This window comes from Cryptomeria japonica, chromosome 3 (assembly GCF_030272615.1).
Source record: "Cryptomeria japonica chromosome 3, Sugi_1.0, whole genome shotgun sequence".
NCBI classification, from domain to species: domain Eukaryota; kingdom Viridiplantae; phylum Streptophyta; class Pinopsida; order Cupressales; family Cupressaceae; genus Cryptomeria; species Cryptomeria japonica.
The window spans coordinates 621,275,450-621,293,958 of NC_081407.1; the positions used below are offsets into that span (position 1 = coordinate 621,275,450).

Here is an 18,509-nt window from a genome sequence, read left to right on the forward strand (position 1 = left end):
TATATACAAGCAGTTATGTATGACAAAATAACAGTAAATAAATGCAGCTGAACATCAAAGCTATCGCAGAGGACTGGTGATACAAAATATAGAGAAGTATTTCCATTTGTATAAACTATAACCAAATAATTTGAGTCTTTCATCACAACTTTTCACAACTCTCACTTTATAACTGCTACCAACTCTTATCACTCTATAACATGTGTTTATTTCTTCAATTCAACTTTCAAGTAAACCAGCAGGAAATGAACCCTCTTGGACACAACGTAGGTGGTACTCCTTCCAAGTCTTTGTATTTCCATGCAAAACTTTCCTTATTACTGCTGTGGTTAATTCTGTACCAACGTGCTCCTGGTTAATTCTGCATACAATGATTTCTCTTCTTGAATTAGCATAGTTGATGGATTCCTCATGTAAAACTAAAATCATATGGTAGTTGATTGATACTGCTTCTCCCATACTGTAATTCCAAAACATAGAGTATGATTACTTATGTTCTGTCCTTCCCTTCTGGATTCACTTGGAAATGCTGTGGGCTTATCTCTTCCCTTAAAAACGAAAAACAATTAAGTATGGTGGATGAACTCCTCCATTTCTAGTAAGCTTAGTGTTTACTCAAGATTTCATCTCGAATTAATACTGGTATAAACATTTCATACTTCTTCATTTGCCAACACAGCAGTTGTTGATTGAAGTAACAATGATCTTCTGAATGAACAAGTATATGTGATACACTTACATCAAGTTCAAATTTTTCTACATCTGAAGCTGAGCCAAGATTGTAACTTGACTGTTTTTTTACCATTTGCATATCTACTAGTGTTTCCAGCAAAAATTGGGTGCATCCATCTTAATGGCAATTGTCTTCTGTTCCCAGTTACGTATGGCCTTGACTTGTTCCAACCATGATATGACGACTGTGTTCTAGCAGTCACAATATCTTGACTTGGTAAAACATCAATTGAGTCAATATAATTTGATTACCTTTCAATCAAAATGGGTTTGGTAATAATGGGGTTTTCCCAATTTCTTCCACCAGTCTTCTAAAAATATGCCCATCCCTAATCCTCTGATTATAGTATTTATTCTTTTTCAATTCTAGATCACCTACCTTAAATATTATTTTGGCATCACATCTTTCCCTAACATTATGTTGGTGTATTGCACATAATACATTTTTTTCATGTTAAGTTTTGCTAAGGTTAATCTATAGGCCTATGTTCACTTTCATTCATTATTGCAAATACTAAAGGATAATTCTAGAATATCCTACTTATCATAGTCAAATAGGTAGTTGTAAATATACACTTGAGACTTAGTGAATTGTTTTTATGCCCCAATCTTACCTAGATTGAGTAGGAGCTATTAGTTGTTAAAATAGAATTGACTGAGTGAATGTCACATGAGTAAGTTTTAAGCTTAGCTTGGTGTAATGTCCCCTAATAGGAGGATGCATGTTTTCCACAAGTAAACATACTTCATCTTACTTATTAAGCCTTAAATCAAATTATTAAAACTAGAGAACCATTAGTATTCATAATACGATTGATAATTACTATATTTAAGCCCAATCCTTACTTCTTTCCTAATCATCAACCCTAATGGAGGATGGGGAATAACTATGTTAGGGTGCTAGAAAACCATTCTCCACAAGTAGGCCCAAGGGTTTTAGGAACACCCGTCCATACCACCTCTTGGGCTCCCTAAGGGTTTCAGGAACACCCATCCATACCACCTCTTGGGGCTCACCTACCTTGTGAGATATAAAAGAATAAGTGAAATAGCTTATGTTACAGACCATATGTTTGCCTACTATTTCTAACAGAATTCAAATATGACATTATTGCAAATAAGCACTTAATCTATAAGGTAAGATACAGCATACCAATCTGCTGTTACAAATAATGACTGCAAATAATTCAGTCTGTCATAATAAACGACCTTGCTATGACCCAACTGAGTCTCCAGTTGATATTTGATATCAATCTGCTCTTCTTCAAAACATTGTTGACTTCTTCCTATCGTGGCTTTATATCCTCTCGTTTCCCTCAAGAGATGTGATCTTTGGAGCTGTTGTTCTTTCATGAGGGTTTGGGTCTCCTCAATGATGCCCATCTGTTACTTTTAGTTTTCCTAATTAATTCTTTGCAGATGCACCCCTTGAAGGATCGCATGTCTTAAATAATCATTTAGTGTTTTGTTTGGTTAAGATTGCTTCACAGTTATACCTAATCACTGATTATCATCATCGCTGTTCTGTCTTAACCCAGCCATTGTCAATAATAGAATTTTCTGATCGTTCTTCTTGGCAAGATGATTTGTCTAAGGCATGGATATTCCCTTCATGGCAGGGGAACGACAGTCCACCCTTCCCGAGATTCTATGTTACCGGTTCGATTTCGGGAGTGGGTTCGCTTGACGCGAACCTGGTTCGTCGGTTCAAGAAAAGAAAAAAAATTGCCTTTTGGGTTCATGGGTTGGGTTCGTCCGTATATATATATATGCAAAAATTTAAAGAAATATACAAAATTACAAATCTAAATACATTTAATAGTATGCTACTTCATCATTGATCAATGCCAAATGCCATTTCAATTGATAGTTCAGAATTTCAATAATATCATATTATGTCATATACTCATATGCCATATAATATATATCAATGTATCATAGATTCATATATGTCCAAGTTCACAATTCAAATGAAAATCATTAAAATTACAAAATTGACAATCAAAAATAACAAGGGTCTCAAATGCATTTAGCAAGGGCAGATTAGGATTTTTGGCCCCCAAAAAGCAAAAAAAAATAGTTTTTTAATATGCAAAGTCACTTTTTGGTGACTTGACATTGCCCAACCCATGGGTTCGCCCGGGTCCGAGCCAAGGTTCGCCTTGGGTCCGGACAGGGTTCACCCCAGGGACTGTGGGTTCACTCTGGGTTCGCCAAGTCCTTGGGGTGAACCCTAAAGGAGGATAGGGAATAACTATGTTAGGGCGCTAGAAAACCATTCTCCACAAGTAGGCCCAAGGATCTCAAGAACACTTGCCTATACCACCTCTTGGGCTCCCTAAAGGTTTCAAGAACACCTGTCCATACCACCTCTTGGGGCTTACCTACCTTGTGAGATATTAATACCACCTCTCCCTAACAAATCCAACCAATTCTCATGAGGGGCAATAGAGAATGATTCAGGATTAGGTCATTAATAAACTAATTTCTCACATACTATGAATGTATATGTATATATATGAGATTAAGCATAGCTGTCATATAGATCTGAATTCCCTATTATTAACATATAGAAATCTTATTGACATTATTTCCGTACATATATATATATATATAGCTTATGTTATAGACCATATATTTGCCTATTATTCCTAATAGAATTCAAATGTGACATTATTGTAAATAAGCACTTAGTCCATAAGGTAAGATACAGCATACCAATCTGCTGTTACAAATAATGACTGCAAGTAATTTGGTCTATTATAATCGATGACCTTGCTATGACCCAACTGAGTCTCGAGTTGATATTTGACACCAATCTGCTCTTCTTCGATGCTTTGTTGACTTTTTCCTATTGTGGCTTAATATCCTCTCATTTCCCTCAAGAGATGCAATCTTTGGAGTTGTTCTTCTTTCATGAGGGGTTGGGTCTCCTCAATGATGCCCCTCCATTACATTTAGTTATCCTAATTAATTCTTTGCAGATGCACCCCTTGAAGAATCACATTTCTTAACTAACCATATAGTGTTTTCTTTGGTTAAGATTGCTTCACTGTTATATCCTAATCATTGATTGTCATCATCGCTGTTTAGTCTTAATCCTGCCATTGTCAATAATAGAATTTTCTGATCATTCTTCTTGGCAAGACAATTTGTCTAAGGCATGCATATCCCCTTCAGGGCGAGGGCATGACACTTGGAATCTCATTTAGCACCTCTGTTATTCTCTCTTAATTAGACTAAATTCTGTCTAAATTAGACTAACTAGTACACTTGTATATGTGAAGGTGCACATTTTATAATAATCATTAGAGTCTGCAGTTAGTTTATTGATATATTTTTATATTTTGACTGTTGACTTTTTTATATAAATTGTCTTTGATATTTTATTGCAATTTGAGGTCTTTATTTGTTCCAGGATATAAGACCTTGTGGCTTGTTTATAAAGTGTTTAAGATTCTAAACCTACAACATGCCAGAACCAAAGTTCAACTCATTTTTATCACCACAATGGTGTTTTCTAGAGTGCTTCTGACCCCACCATCAACTGCAATGCATGGGATTTTACTGAGAAAAAGAAAAATAACTGTGCCAATTACCCCAGGAACAGCCATCCCAGCCTACCTTTCACAATACAATTCAGATTCAATAAACAAACGTTATACTAAGCATGCAACTATTCTATTATGCTAACAATGAACTTCAAACTACAAACGAGGAGCCTGAAATAAGCTTGCCCATGCTCTGCCGGCTCATTACTAAAGCCCATGTACACTATTTTAATTATAGAGGGTGTTAAAGTAAGCGAGTATGAACACATCTGAGGCTCCATATGAATAGACTAATAGTAATCTGACATGCAAAATGCATGCATCACCCTAACTGAATACTGATGGGCACAGCTATCTGGTTGACTAAGTTCATACCTACAAGTGGACATGTACTCACTCCAACCATTGGTTAAGAAACCGGAGTTGAGTTATTCTAAATTGAAATAATGATAGTTAAGCTTATCTCAGTTGAAGCTTTAACATTATTTTTACACTAACAAGAAAACCCTCCTACGTATGAATCAGCCTCCTTTTGTAGCTACTAGATAATTATTGTTTTATACTTTCTATCCTCCTTAATATATTAACTTTTTGCTGGGCCTTTGTTGTGTTGGTAAGTTGAAGCTTGAAGAAGATGCTGCAGTTGTAGCTTTCATAGGAAGAATTAGCAAAGCAAATAAATTTGCACGGAGTCAATGAATCAACCAGCTGACTAGAAACGATAGTATGCCAAAACCTACCAGAACCTAGCATTACCACAATATAACAAATAGATTAATACAAGTAAAATTTAACTAATGGAAACAATTTCAAGAGATGTTAAGGATGTATTACAAATTGATTTTGTCAATGCTCTATTAGAAGCTTTTGAAGGGCAGAGGTTATGTAACGTACTAATAGTAAAATGCCAATACATGCATACTTAAGGATGCGGTCCTCAAGTTGGGTCTAATTAAAAAAGGAATTGAACGACTCAATTCAATTTCCAACATGGTAGGTTATACTTTTTATTGCTATTTATTGGAGCAATGATTCTCATCATTAACAGATCCTTGCCTAAATAAATTATATTTGTACATATTTGAAGGTACTACTCAAACCATGGTTCATGCCTGGCTTGCATAGGCAAATTGCAATGGCTACTGTTAGTCTATTTTTTCTTGCAGCCAAAATAGCCTTTAACATTGTGTTCTCAAGGTTCAATAAGTCTTGAGTTTGGTCCTAGCATTTGCAAAAGATTAAATGTTATCGAGTGTAAAGGTTAATAAGGTATTTGGTTTATGTTCAAGGCCATAAATCATGTTATTCCTCTTCTAAAAGGGAGCCTCAACATATAAATAAAGTTCTTAAATGCTATAGTCCTGCCAAAAAGGATCCTTTGAAGACAACTAAAAAAGTATAAAATTCAGGATTCTTAGGTGTCATTTTTACATGTGAGAATGTCCTTAGTGGATATGAATGCATTCAAGGAGCTATTTGGAGCTATAGTTTGAAGTAGTTTTGGGGGTCTTTAATGGCCTATTTCAGTTCAATCCGACCCCAGCACTTTTTCAACTTCAAAACAAACAAAATGTATGCCCTATTACTATAGGAGGTTGCAACAGTCAAGGAGATATCTAGGATGAGTTTGAAGACTTTTTCCAGTTGGTTGAGAGCATCTAGGAGGAGGTTGAAGACTTCTTCAAACAGTTGAGAAAATTTAGAGGGTAGTTTGAGACTTTTTCCAAGGCATTTCCAAGCATCTAGGAGCTGATTCAAGAGCCTAATCAAAAGGATAACAGTTGGAAAGGACTTTTCTTCATAAAAATCACTTTTTGGAGCTTATTTGAAGGCTAAAAAATAGCAACAAACAACTTAGACGCCCAAGGAGGATTGACCAAGGAAAATCAATGTAACACATCCTTCTTGTCATTTATTTCTCAGCATATGTTCCTTTGTTGTAGCAAGTTCTTGCAGCTATAAAGCTCAGCCTTAAGCTTCATTTTTAAGTTAGTTGCTGCTCTAGGCTTATATTGTAACCTGAGACAGGTCCTTTCTTGCCTATTGTGTATTGTAAATGACATTCAGATATGTACAGCTGTTGTAAGCACCTTTTTTATTAATAAAGCAAGTGTTTACCTTCTCTAATCTGTATTTTGTGTGCCACATGGATGAACGATGTTTTTCTAGTGATTCATATGTCAATCCTTTAATATGTCTTTCTTCCTACAGTACCTTCATGCAGAAATAACATGTTTTATATAGGTTATAGTTTGAGTTAAGGTTTTCATCATTTCTTAGTTGTGAAAATTCAATATTTTCCTTCTATGAAGTCAGAAATATTAACCTTACTATGAAACAATGATGTATAAACATGTGGAGCTTGAGTTGTGTGAGAAAAATCTTGTTTTTGAGACAAATTGTGTGTTAAAATAGAATGTATAGGTCTGAAAACTAATTTGGTGCATCGCAATTAGTTGTAGGTTTCATTTTATGCAATTTCTCTCCACTTTTCCCAACAAGTAAGTAGTTTAGGTGATAGTTCCAAGAAGAACCAGCTTTCTCTGGAGATTCACTCCAAGTTTTGAGCAACCTGCAGGCCCAGGAGTGTTTCCATGTTTCAATAGATTGCTGAACTCTAAATTTAGCAGGGTGCAAATCTTATTGATAACAGCTACAACTAACAAAATAGTCTTGAGAGAACAAAAACCACCCACATAGCCACACAAAAAGTAGCCACCAAGTATTTATTTGATAAGCAAACAAAATAGTCTTCACTACCATACTAAAGAGCAACAACACTCTTAAATGACTGGGATCCAGCTCATCACTATTATCCAAAAATCTAGTAAATAATGATTTTTTCCAACCAATTTTAATTTTTGGTAATATGATCATTTTTCTTAATTTTTGTATAACTATCAATTTGCCGATTTTTCTTTTTGTACTCCACTGATCATATGCCATCCCCAATAAAATTGCTTTCTACCAATAAAAACCTCCCAAAATAAAATTTATGGTAACAGAGAAACCTATGTTTCTTACATACATGGGGTACCATGCTAGAGGATAGTGACAGCCAATAAACGTCTACCCATTTACTACAAATAAACACCTAAAAAGAGTCAGGCTATTGGCTCTAATTACATGGCTGCATATCAGTACGAAAACACTGATAAAATAAATGCCCACAAAAGAGAGATAAGAACAATATATTTGATTACAAAAATTGTTTCTCAATGTGATCCATTTCCTATCTATCTTGATCATTTGTTTACACCACTCAAGCCCTTGATTTAATCACACACATAGTTTTGACAAGAAGACAATAATCCTAGGGCAATTAGTGGCTTATATAATTCAAATAAAGATCAACTCAAACTGCTGTCTCTCCACCTTTTCAACATCAAACCTTATTTACATAAATGAACCTTGTTTTGTTCAAAGCCTATAGACTACTTTGTCCACTTATGGGATGTCTAATTAAGTGACATAATAGTTAATTTTCCAACAGACTTTTAGTGCCTTTTTATTGATTGAACATCCACATTTTTAGGAACTTTTGCAACCATCTCACATGGCCTACACCCAAATAAACTTTTTCCCACCAGATCTGTATTTTCTATGTCCTGTTTTATTAAAATGAGCTTCAATTAATTCACCAGTTATCTAGAATTCAAGCATATTAATCAATAGAATGATGGACAAGTACATCATCTGGCATAGTTTCTTGAATGATGTTAAAAATTACCATAAAACAATATTTCAAGACCTTTCTATTAATAATACATCAACAATTTAAGTAACTTATGCAGAGCTATAAAAAATTATTTTGCACAATCAGCATCATTAGAAAGAGTAAATTCCACAAGAAGTTTTGACTGGCTTGCTATGTAATTTACAAGAAAAAAAAATGCAAGACTTCGGAAACCAAAATGAAACGTTTACCTCTGATTTTTCTGACAAAATAACTTCAAATTGCTTTACAAGTTCAGGTGGTGAAATCCTGTCAATTTCTGCTCCCAAAATTGCTATTGGCACTTTAACCGCTGGTACAAGCAAGAAAACACTTATATATGCATCCTTCATCTACTAAAGTTAAGAATAGAATATAAGTGCAAATGCAAATAATGTTAAAGTTTAAAGTTAGAGAAACACTCAAAACCGCCATAAAATATACTACCATACAGCAGAGAACCCAAAAATCTTAGGTTAACATTGACATACAAGAAACTTTAAAATAAGCTTTACATTCTCACCTTTAATATCATCAACGGTAACAAATGATGGATGCAATAACACTCCTGCTTTTATATCCACCCCTTTGGTTAGCTCCACTACCACCTTGGCTGTAACAACAAATGCAGAAGACAAATAAGCTCTTCGGTGATAACTAGGCTTGTAGAAAGATCCGCAACCTATTTAACACACTATATCACTTGATAGCATTAATTCTATTTCAGAATCAACAAAAATAGAATACACCCTGAAACATGGCAGGGTCAGAAGTTGAAAATAAATCTAGCTTTTCTGCAAATCATTCACAAAGGGGAAAAAACAAAACTTGTTCTTACCTCCCCAGCAAAAGCCACTTGCTCCAATACTAGTTATGCCCCTGCTCTTCAAAATGTCGATAATTTTTACAGAGTCCTCGAATCCTTTCTCCTAAAGCAGTGTATATGATACTAATCAACATCATCTTCCAATACTTTTGGTATTCGCACAAATAAGCAGTGATAAAGTTATATAATTCAAGGAGCAGTGCAGCAAACAAATTTCCAAACTACTCGAAGTTGAAACAAGTAACAATGCAAACATGTTTCAAATGTTAAAATTTGTCTTTTCATATAAAACAATATCCATTAAGAAGCATTACCGGCCCATGATTCTTGAGCCAGTCTTGAATGGTACCACGGTCTGGGACATATGGGTCCCCATTAAAATAATCAGGAACAACCACAAAGTATCCAGCTTCCGCTACTTTGTCAGCAAGCTTCCTATAGCCACATTCAAATGCTGTTAAGAAATTGGAATGTTAAAAGCATTCAACTGTTTTGATATTATTCCAATTGACTAATTAATACTTCACAAATCAGTCTTGTTTAAATAAATAACATACTATAATATTCACCATTTTCTAGAGAGATATGTTTGTTACAACTTTATCAGATATGAATAGACCACCAATAACTATATGCTGATTTATTGAACTAAGGTTCTGTTGTGCGTTGCACACACTCCCCGTCGCCGACAGGGTCTCCCTTGTTTCTTTTCTGATTTTCGTCTCACCCCCGGTGTAGGATTTTGATTTTTTATCCGCCATTTTGAGATGCAGCAGGTAGTAGTGAAGAAATGATCCTGCAGGAGAGTGAGCTCGCCCGGTTCCTTAAAAACTGAGGAGTTCATAAGAGGTCAAGCATGATCCCGTCTATGATCAGAGGATTGAATCATGGGCCGTATAAGGAGATGGGGCGTTGTTGTGACGTTTTCACACATCGCCCCATTGCAAATGGGGACCCATGTTTTTTTTGCTTTTTAGGGTTTGTTTTCTAGGTCTTTTAGGGTTTTGTCAGTTGGCCTTTGCATTTTTGAGTGTTGTCGGGGAGATCAATAGGATAGCAAGTCCGGCTTGAGTGATGTCCTGATCCTGAAAATTTGGCTAAGTCTGAAAGTCCTGATCCTGAAATTTGGCTAAGTCTGGAATGTCCTGATCCTGAAATTTGACTAAGTCTGGAAACTGAAAAACCTCAAAAAACTAGATTTTGCAATATAACTCCTGGAGGTCTAAAACCACTCTCAAACATCCTGAAAGTATATATGGAATATAACTTAAAGTATAAGACTTATACATAAATGTTATATTCCATAAAAATTATCCTGATAGAGAGTTCAAAAAGTCAAATTTCGCTCCTGTCCTTCATTGAGGATCCAGAGCGAATTTCGCTCCTGTCCCTCTCCCAAGGACCAAGGCAAAGCGCTCCTGTCCCTCACCAAGGGTCCAGGGCGAAAAGGCTTATTTGAGTCATTCCTGACCTTGTTTGGTCAAATTGAAACATCAAAGACACAATGAAGGACAAAATGAGCATGATAGGGCATCCAGACTTGACAATGAAATGATGAAGTTTTTTTGCCTAGAAGGTCAAATTCGCTCCTGTCCCTCACTGAAGGACCAGAGCGCTTTTCTTTATATGCACAATTTTAGACCTTTTTTGGACATTAACTTTTATTCATAGCATGAAGTAAGGTGAAATCTTCCCTAGCAAAGGAAATTTGAGATGAAAATTGTAGTGATTTGGCCTTAAGGACAAAAATCGCTCCTGTCCCTCACTGAAGGACCGGAGCTTGAATTCCGAATTTGCATTATCCTCGCAAGATTTAAGTGATTTCGCAATTTGAAGAGGTCAAAAGAAGTATGTTTTGCCCGTTGAATATAACTTGAATAGGCCACAAAGGAGAGAATCAACCCAAGTTGCACTAGGCGCTCCTGTCCCTCTCCAAGGGACCAGAGCGATTTTCTCACAAGACAAACTTCGGGCAAAGGCAAAGCAAGTTTTATGTTTGAAATGAATGAAAAGGGGCGTGATTGGTACAATGAAGATAATTTCGAAGGCTAGCAAAACACAAGTAAGCTCATAGTTGCAAAATCGCTCCTGTCCCTCTCCAAGGGACCAGAGCGAAATCTTCAAAATGCCTAAGTGCCTAACATTTTGAAATGCTATTTCTTGTTGCCAGGACTCAAGATGAAGTGGGGAGTGATGTTCTACGTCTAGAAAGTAATTCGAGGTTGATATGATCAAGAGTTTGTGCAATGAACCAAAAGTCGCTCTTGTCCCTCACCAAGGGACCAGGGCGAAAGTGCTTTAAGGCAAGCTCCTTCCAAAGGTCACACGAATTAAACTCAAAATTCCAAGCAAGAGTGCCATTTTGGACGTCCAGGAAGAGACTTTGAACGTGAAAAGCAAGAAATACAAGGTCAAAAAATGAAGGGGCGCTCTTGTCCCTCTCCCAGGGACCAAGGCGAGGTTCTTACAAATCAATATTTTACCATGCCTAGGCGCCAATGTCCTCTAAGACACACTCAATGCCAATTTCGCTAAAACTCCAAGATATTTTAAAATCAAATTGACATTTAATGAAAAGCGCATAGCATTTAATAATTAATTTTGAGCCTTTGAAAATCGTTTTTTTAATTATTAATTGAGGCATTTCGAAATTAATTATTATTAAATTAAAATTTAAAAAGACGAGCGCTTGAGGTATCATTTTTTTTATTGCTTAATTAAGTCGGCCTTCTCCTTTTATTAATCTTTGTTTATTTTTTTCCACCAAGTCGGCCTATGGAGAGATGTAGAAGGTGAGCGCTCTATATATTGGAGGTGTTTTTCATTATTCAAATCATCCACTCATTCTTTCAAGTGCGATTTAGAGAAGCAAGGAAGGAGGTGCGAAATCTAGCTTGTGTGGAGCGAATTTCTACCAAGTGTGGAGACTAAGGAAGGCGAAATTCATCTTGAAGGCTATTGGAGAGGCGTATTTCTTGCTAGATTGGAGGATAAATTCCAGATGTTTTGAAGGTGTTGAAGGCTAGAGGTGGTGGAGTTGATGCTTGTGAAGACTAAAGGGGGCGCATTTTGCTAAAGGGAGTCTTGATCTACATTTTGCCTAGCGAATTCTCCTATTTTTGCATCATTTTTTTAGAATTAATTCCCAAGTGGAGGTATGGCGTAATCACCTTGGCACCATTTTTGAAGATTTAAATTTTGCTTTGAAAATCCTAAATTAGGAAATGATAACTCAAGATTTATCATGAAGTTTCCTAAATTAGAATCTTGAATCTTCCTTTCTACACTTCAAGATATATTATTAATTGTGAAATGTTGTGTAGGTATCAAGATGGCGACTCCCAAGCTCGAAAGATCTACAAGTCGGAAGAATCTCCTCAAGGAAAATCAAGCCAGATCAAGGACGATCAAGCAAGGACAAGGGCGACCTTCTTCGACCCAGCCTAGCATCGACAAGGACGGCCTTCTTTGGACTAACGTCATCAAGGGCGACTTCTCCAATCCAGTATTCCCAGGCGAGGTACATCAATCATCCTGCACATCAAGGACACAAGAAGTTAGAACAAGGGTTCGTTGAAGAAGCAGATAGTTCCAGATGAATTAATTAAAGCTAGCTTCTCAACAACATCAAGTTGAATATTTACCAAGTTACAAGTGTCAGACGAGGTGGCATCCTAGTCATCACTTCTCCAGTCAGTGTGGTCCACCTCAGCATTTCCAGATTCAATGTACTTAACTCATGGAAGGTGGCACAAACTCTGATGTACCTACCCCGGGTATTCATTGGTGGAATTTTCTAGAGAGGACATGTGTCCAAGCAATACAATTTTATCATTGGTCAAGCATTAAATGTTATGTAATGGTTGTAACAAACCCTAATTAGGGTTTTCATTGTTGAATCTTGGCCATTGATCTCGAATTGATCTAAGCCATCGAATTGTATTGAGGGCACTATATAAGCCCTGGCATTTCATTTTGTAGAGATGGTTAGAATAGAATATAGTTGGAAGCAGTTAGAAGACAGATAGAGAGTAGTTAGAAGGTGATTAGCTAGTTGATAGAGTAGCAATTAGAGCAGAGTAGAGAGAGAAGGCAAAGATTGTTGCCAAGATGTTGTTGTAAAAGACTTGTAACTTCATTGAAGAAATGGTGAAATTTATGGGTCGATTCGACAATTTGCATGGTCTTTATACTTCTCATATTTGATTTCATGTTATTAGATGAGTGGAAGAAATGTGCTTGATTGATGGTGAAATTCGTATATCCATACTACTAGCAGTTTGTTGATTGCAGACTTGCTTTGTGTAGTCAACTGGAATCATTCAGCTTAAGCTTAACTTCAGTTGTCGCTTCTTCATTGATATGCATCAGCCTGATGGTGTCTATGCCTGCAGTGATGATTTGAACATCATAAAGCTTTCCTTCGAAGATCGCACTAGCCTTGTGGAGATGGTCCTAGGATGTCGAAACAAGACTTAGTTAGAATTTCATCAAAGATCATTCATTGCTCCTACATTCTTAGTATTAGAATTAGATCCTTTCCTCGCCCTCATCTTTTTTTCCTTTTTTCCAAATCAAAGCTAGTAAGAGCCTGTGTTCCAGCAATATTCAAAGCAGATCAGACGTTCAATCATCAAATGTAAGTCCCCTTGTGATTTCAGCAAATCACATCATACCACAGAGAGCTTATCCACACGTAGAGACCCTACATACAAGAACCTTGAAGTCATCCTGATTGATCCTTTTTCGCGATATCTTCAGCAATCAGAGGCTTTACTCAAGAGAGGATAAGGTACCTTTAGGTATTTTATTCTGTGTTTGATAGTGTACAAAATACACGTCAACAGGCGTCTGTTAATTTTAAGTCGCAGGGCCAAGGGGTGAATTTGCAGAGAGTCTGGCAATTTTTAAATGTTCAAAATTCTCACAAGGGAGACTAATTTTTGCATGAGTTTGAAAATTGGCTAAGTAGGCAAGAATTTCAGTTATCCATGAGTTTTGCAAAAAGGCCTTTCAGGCCGAATTTGGCTTCAACTTAAAAAACTCTTCAAAATGCCTCCCCAACGCAAAAATAGTGAAAAGCGTTTTAATCCTCATAAACTTTTCAAAAGGCCTCTTTAGGCCGAACTTCAAGCACGAAGGGAGGCGTTAACTTAAAACTTTTCATAAACTCCCTTTTCTAGCCGAAAACGCAAGTTAAGTAAAGGCGTCACACTTAAAGTTTTCAAAAGTGGGTTTCAGCCCGAAAATGGGCAAGCATGAAATCGTGCAAGTCAAGAAAAGTTTTAAACTTTTAAAGTTTGCAAAGTGAGCCTTCAGGCCAAATTTCAAAATGAGGCAAAGCGTTATTTTTGTAACATTTTCAAAATTGCCTTCTAGCCCGAAATGCAAATAAACATGAAAGGCGTTTTTTTTTTAAGCTTTCAAAAGTTCTTTGAGACCGAAAATCGCATAATAGGGAGAAGGTGAAATTTAAAAAAAAAATCTTTCAAAACTTCCTTCCAGGCCGAAATTCAAAAATCGAAGGGAAGGCGTCGTTTTTTTTAAAAGTTTGCAAACGCCCCTCTTGACCCAAAATTCACCTAAGTGAAAAGCGTTAAAATTTATAAAAAATTTCAAAACGCCCATCTTGGCCGAAAATCGCGAGAATAAGTAAAAGCGTTTTAATTTTGTGACTTTACAAAGTGGTCCCTTGACTCGAAAATCGCAAGTATAAGGAAAGGCATTAACTTTAAAACGTTTGCAAACTGCCTTTCTCAACTGAAAATGGAGATCGCGAAATATATGAATAAGCCATTATAAACTTTTTTCAAAACTCTCTCTCAGCCCGAAAATAGGGCATCGCGATTTTTCCCAATAGGACGTTATTGGCTTCAAACTTGGCAAGAGCCTCCCTCCAGCCGAAAATCGCGTGATAGGCATTTCCATGGAGCGTGGGTTGCTAGTTTTTTTTGTGGGTTTGATTGGCACATTTCTTTACCCATGATGGTTTGGGTTTACCACATGATCAAATCCACACACCATATCGCCTGAGTGTTACCTCTATTTGAGTGTGGAGGTAGTGAATTTGCACTGACCGGATCATACTGTCTTATCTGCGGTTCCTGTACATTGGTGAGGTCTCGAGTTGCAGGTCTGAAAGGTGTTTTTTTGCTTTTGATCAGTGTGGATTTTAGTCTATGCTTTAAGGTCGTGGGTTCTTCATCCTTTTGCATAGGAGTTTGGTCATTTCACCAAGACCAAGATCTAAAAGTCCAGAAAGTGCTCAATTCCTTCGAAGATCTTGAATCGGTAATCGACGCCTCCTGGATCTGCTAAAGCAATAGGGAGTGTCCACGGTGATTGCATTGGTGAGATCCGTGTGCCACAGATTGCGATAGTGATTGCGCTGCAACATCTTCTACATATACTCTGCCAACAACATCTTAACCTACGAAGTCTAATGAAAAACGTAAATGATGGGAATAATGGTCAATGTCCAAGATCTAAAGAAGAGAATTAGATTCTTCTGTTTCTGCGAAGAAACCAGTGAAGTAATTGATATTTCTCTCAAAGCTTGCACTATAGGAGGTATTATTATAGCGTCTTTCCATGGTTGTGGTAATATGGTTTAATTATGTACCATGTAATGTGGTATATTTTAGTGTTATATGTATTTTTGTCCTAAACTCATGTCAAGATGTCTATAGGGGAGTTTCTAGTGCAATAGATGTATATTAAGTTGTGTAAGGTTTATCTGCAAGTCATTTTATAAGGGAGTTATTTGTTTCTTTCTTTTCAAAGGGGGGTGTTATTTTTTTTTCCTTTTCTAGCCACATGGCGGACAGTTCTCCAAGAATTTTACTTCTAGATTCTCAGCTGTTGTGTGGGAACAATTATTCTGCCTGGAAGACAAAACTCAAAACTCAAAACTCAACTCGAGTCTGAAAAAGTCTGGAATGTGGTCAATAGAACCACAACAAGACACAAAATAGACACTGATGAGCAGAAAAAATTTGATCACTCTGACAGAAAGGCAAAATTGATCATTATGTTCAATGTGTCTAATGATGTTCAGCCCTTCATCCGAGATGCGTCCACAACCAAAGATGCATGGGACAAGCTAAAGACAGTGTATGAGGCGAAGAATCAAAATCAGATCTTGAATTTGCAAAGTCAGCTACATAGCCTAAAGATGAAGAATGGAGAACAGTTAGAATCCTTCCTTAAAAGGATTGCAAAGTTGAGAGCTTCCTTACAAGCATTGGGAGAAAAGACTGAGGATGCAATTTTGGTGCCTATTATTCTACGGGCACTATTGTCCAAATACAAGGTCTTTGTGACAACTTTGAATGTCACAGAGATGACACCCACCTTTGAGAAATTAGTGAATCTACTTCAAAAAGAAAAATCTCCAAGGCACAAACATGAGGAGGAGGATAATGCCATGACCACTCATCATAAAGGCAAGAAGCCTATGAAGCAATTTGGTGGACAACCCAAATCTGGTAATTCATCCAGACCTCAAAAGAACTATCCATTCTCTAATAGAGTTGGACATGATGTGAAGAATTGTTGGTACAACTCCTTCAACAAAGGATCTTCCAACAAATCACATCCAAAGAAGCCCTTTCAAAGCAGCAAACCACAATAACAACAGAAGAACAAACAAAAGCAACAAAACAATGTTGCTGAAGCAAATGATCCTCCCGACGAGGAATATGTGCTTCAGCACACACTTCAAAAGATGGTTCACAATCTACCTCCATCTGGTATGTGAACTCAGGTGCTACAAAGCACATGATAGGACAAAAGAAGTGGTTTCTCACATTGCAACCTTGTAATAAACCCCCTTAATTTTTTTTTATTTTTTCAATGAGATTTACAGAGCAAACACAATAACCTGTTAAGGTTAGAGAAATAATCCAAAGCAATTGAAGGGAACCCTTCCACCTTTTGTTCATCGAGAGCCCAATCTGGGAAGGTGAGAGCATATGGTGTTCCAGGGATCGTTAGCACCATAAACCAAACTGAAATTACAATGCACGGGCGGCAAGTCAACCCTTCTGCTTATTCAACAGGATAGAAACTAAACTTCTTGGCGGTAAACCAGCCAAGGAAAACAACAAGAAACTTAACACAATCACTCTACCGTGTATTTTAGCGGGAGGACATTACATAAAACTATCACTCTACCGCATATTTCAGCGGGAGGACAATACATAAAACTGATCACTCCACCGCATATTTCAATAGGAGGACAATATCACTCAACCACTTATTCAGTGGGAGGACAAAAGTTACAAATATCAAATATAGGCGGCAAGCCAACCTCTTCCACTTGTTCAACGGGTATGCTTACAATCCAGAAGTGGTTGATAGTACTACTATTCAACCTTACAAAATATAGGAAAGATAGAATAGAAGAATAATGCTGATCACACAAGATAACTATCACCAAACCCACTCAAACACCAACTTCCTAAAATCTGATATAGATAGCAGCAGGCTGGAAATGCATAACCAGCAACACAAAACACACTAAAATTGCTTCCAACTCTCTTCAAACTCACTCAACACTCCCCACAACTCACCCAAACTGACACTAGGAACAAAACAGCTAAGAACCAACTGGAAATGAGCTTCAAAACACCCCAAAATGCCTAACACGCATCCCAATGCACTCCCAAAACCCATGCCTAAGCTGGAAAAGTACAATTTGCATTATAAAATCAAAGACTCGGAATCAGGGGCTGCAAACTTACAAAACATATCGCCTAGTGCATAGAAATAGTTCGAGCCAGTACCCAGAATGATAAGTCGCACAGGAAGGGAGGTAGGATCGAATCTTTGCTTCAGCCACACTAGAACCAGCAACACTGAAAATTACAGCAGCAACCAACTCTTCAAATCCACACCAAATGCAATCCACAAGAACACCAAACAATCTACCAAATCAAACCACAGCTAGGAGTGATGTCTCACACTCGAAACTACAAAGGAAAATCTAGGATGTTTTCACCCTCGAAGAAGTCTAGAGTCATTCCGACAGCATAACATTATAATTTCTCTGGATGATCAAATGAGGAGCCAAGAACCTGTATATATAGATTTTTGAGTCTGAAATTCAAATTCAACTCCCTCCAAATTCACCTCCAATTTGCATTTCATTTCCAATGGTGGACCCAAGCATGGCGTCCCCCCTTAAGTCAAAATCACGCCTAGCAAAGGGGACCACGATTTTTGGCATAGAATATACTTTGTCAAATAAAATAAAGTCACCTTATTCATTTTGGCGTCCCCTCTCATGGCACAAATAATTCACCTGGTAGACTTAGGATAAATCATAATATGCACCAAAGAAACATTAATCGTTTGGGGAATTAATCGGCAAAACAAAAGTATAAGATTTTTTGAAAAAATCGGATTTACAAAAAAACGTAAAAAATTGCAGAAAAACAATCAAAAACTACTTTTTGTTAATATTTAAGGACATTTCCATAGCATAGAGATATTGTAGGCAAATAAAATAGACACTTCAACATATGAATTGTAGAAAATAGATTTTCGTTGTTTATAGTCATATCACTAATTAAATTGCAAAAAAACACCACAACATAAATAATATCTAGATGGTGATAGATGTCAAAATGTCGATTACTATATAGTTTGTGACTTTGTACAAAGTCAACCTGTAAACTAAGTA

General features: G+C 36.8%; 1 protein-coding gene across 2 annotated transcripts in view; it reads right to left on the reverse strand.

The window, feature by feature from the left end:
• LOC131060112 (endo-1,3;1,4-beta-D-glucanase) overlaps nucleotides 1-18,509 on the reverse strand; it is an 83,065-nt gene that overhangs the window by 18,587 nt on the left and 45,969 nt on the right. For both annotated transcript variants that reach the window (XM_057993216.2, XM_057993218.2), the window contains exons 3-6: nucleotides 9,139-9,259; nucleotides 8,837-8,927; nucleotides 8,522-8,611; nucleotides 8,211-8,311 (exon numbers count right to left, since the gene is read on the reverse strand). In XM_057993216.2, coding sequence (XP_057849199.1) covers nucleotides 8,211-8,311; nucleotides 8,522-8,611; nucleotides 8,837-8,927; nucleotides 9,139-9,259 — 403 coding nt within the window. The remainder of the gene's footprint in view (nucleotides 1-8,210; nucleotides 8,312-8,521; nucleotides 8,612-8,836; nucleotides 8,928-9,138; nucleotides 9,260-18,509) is intronic.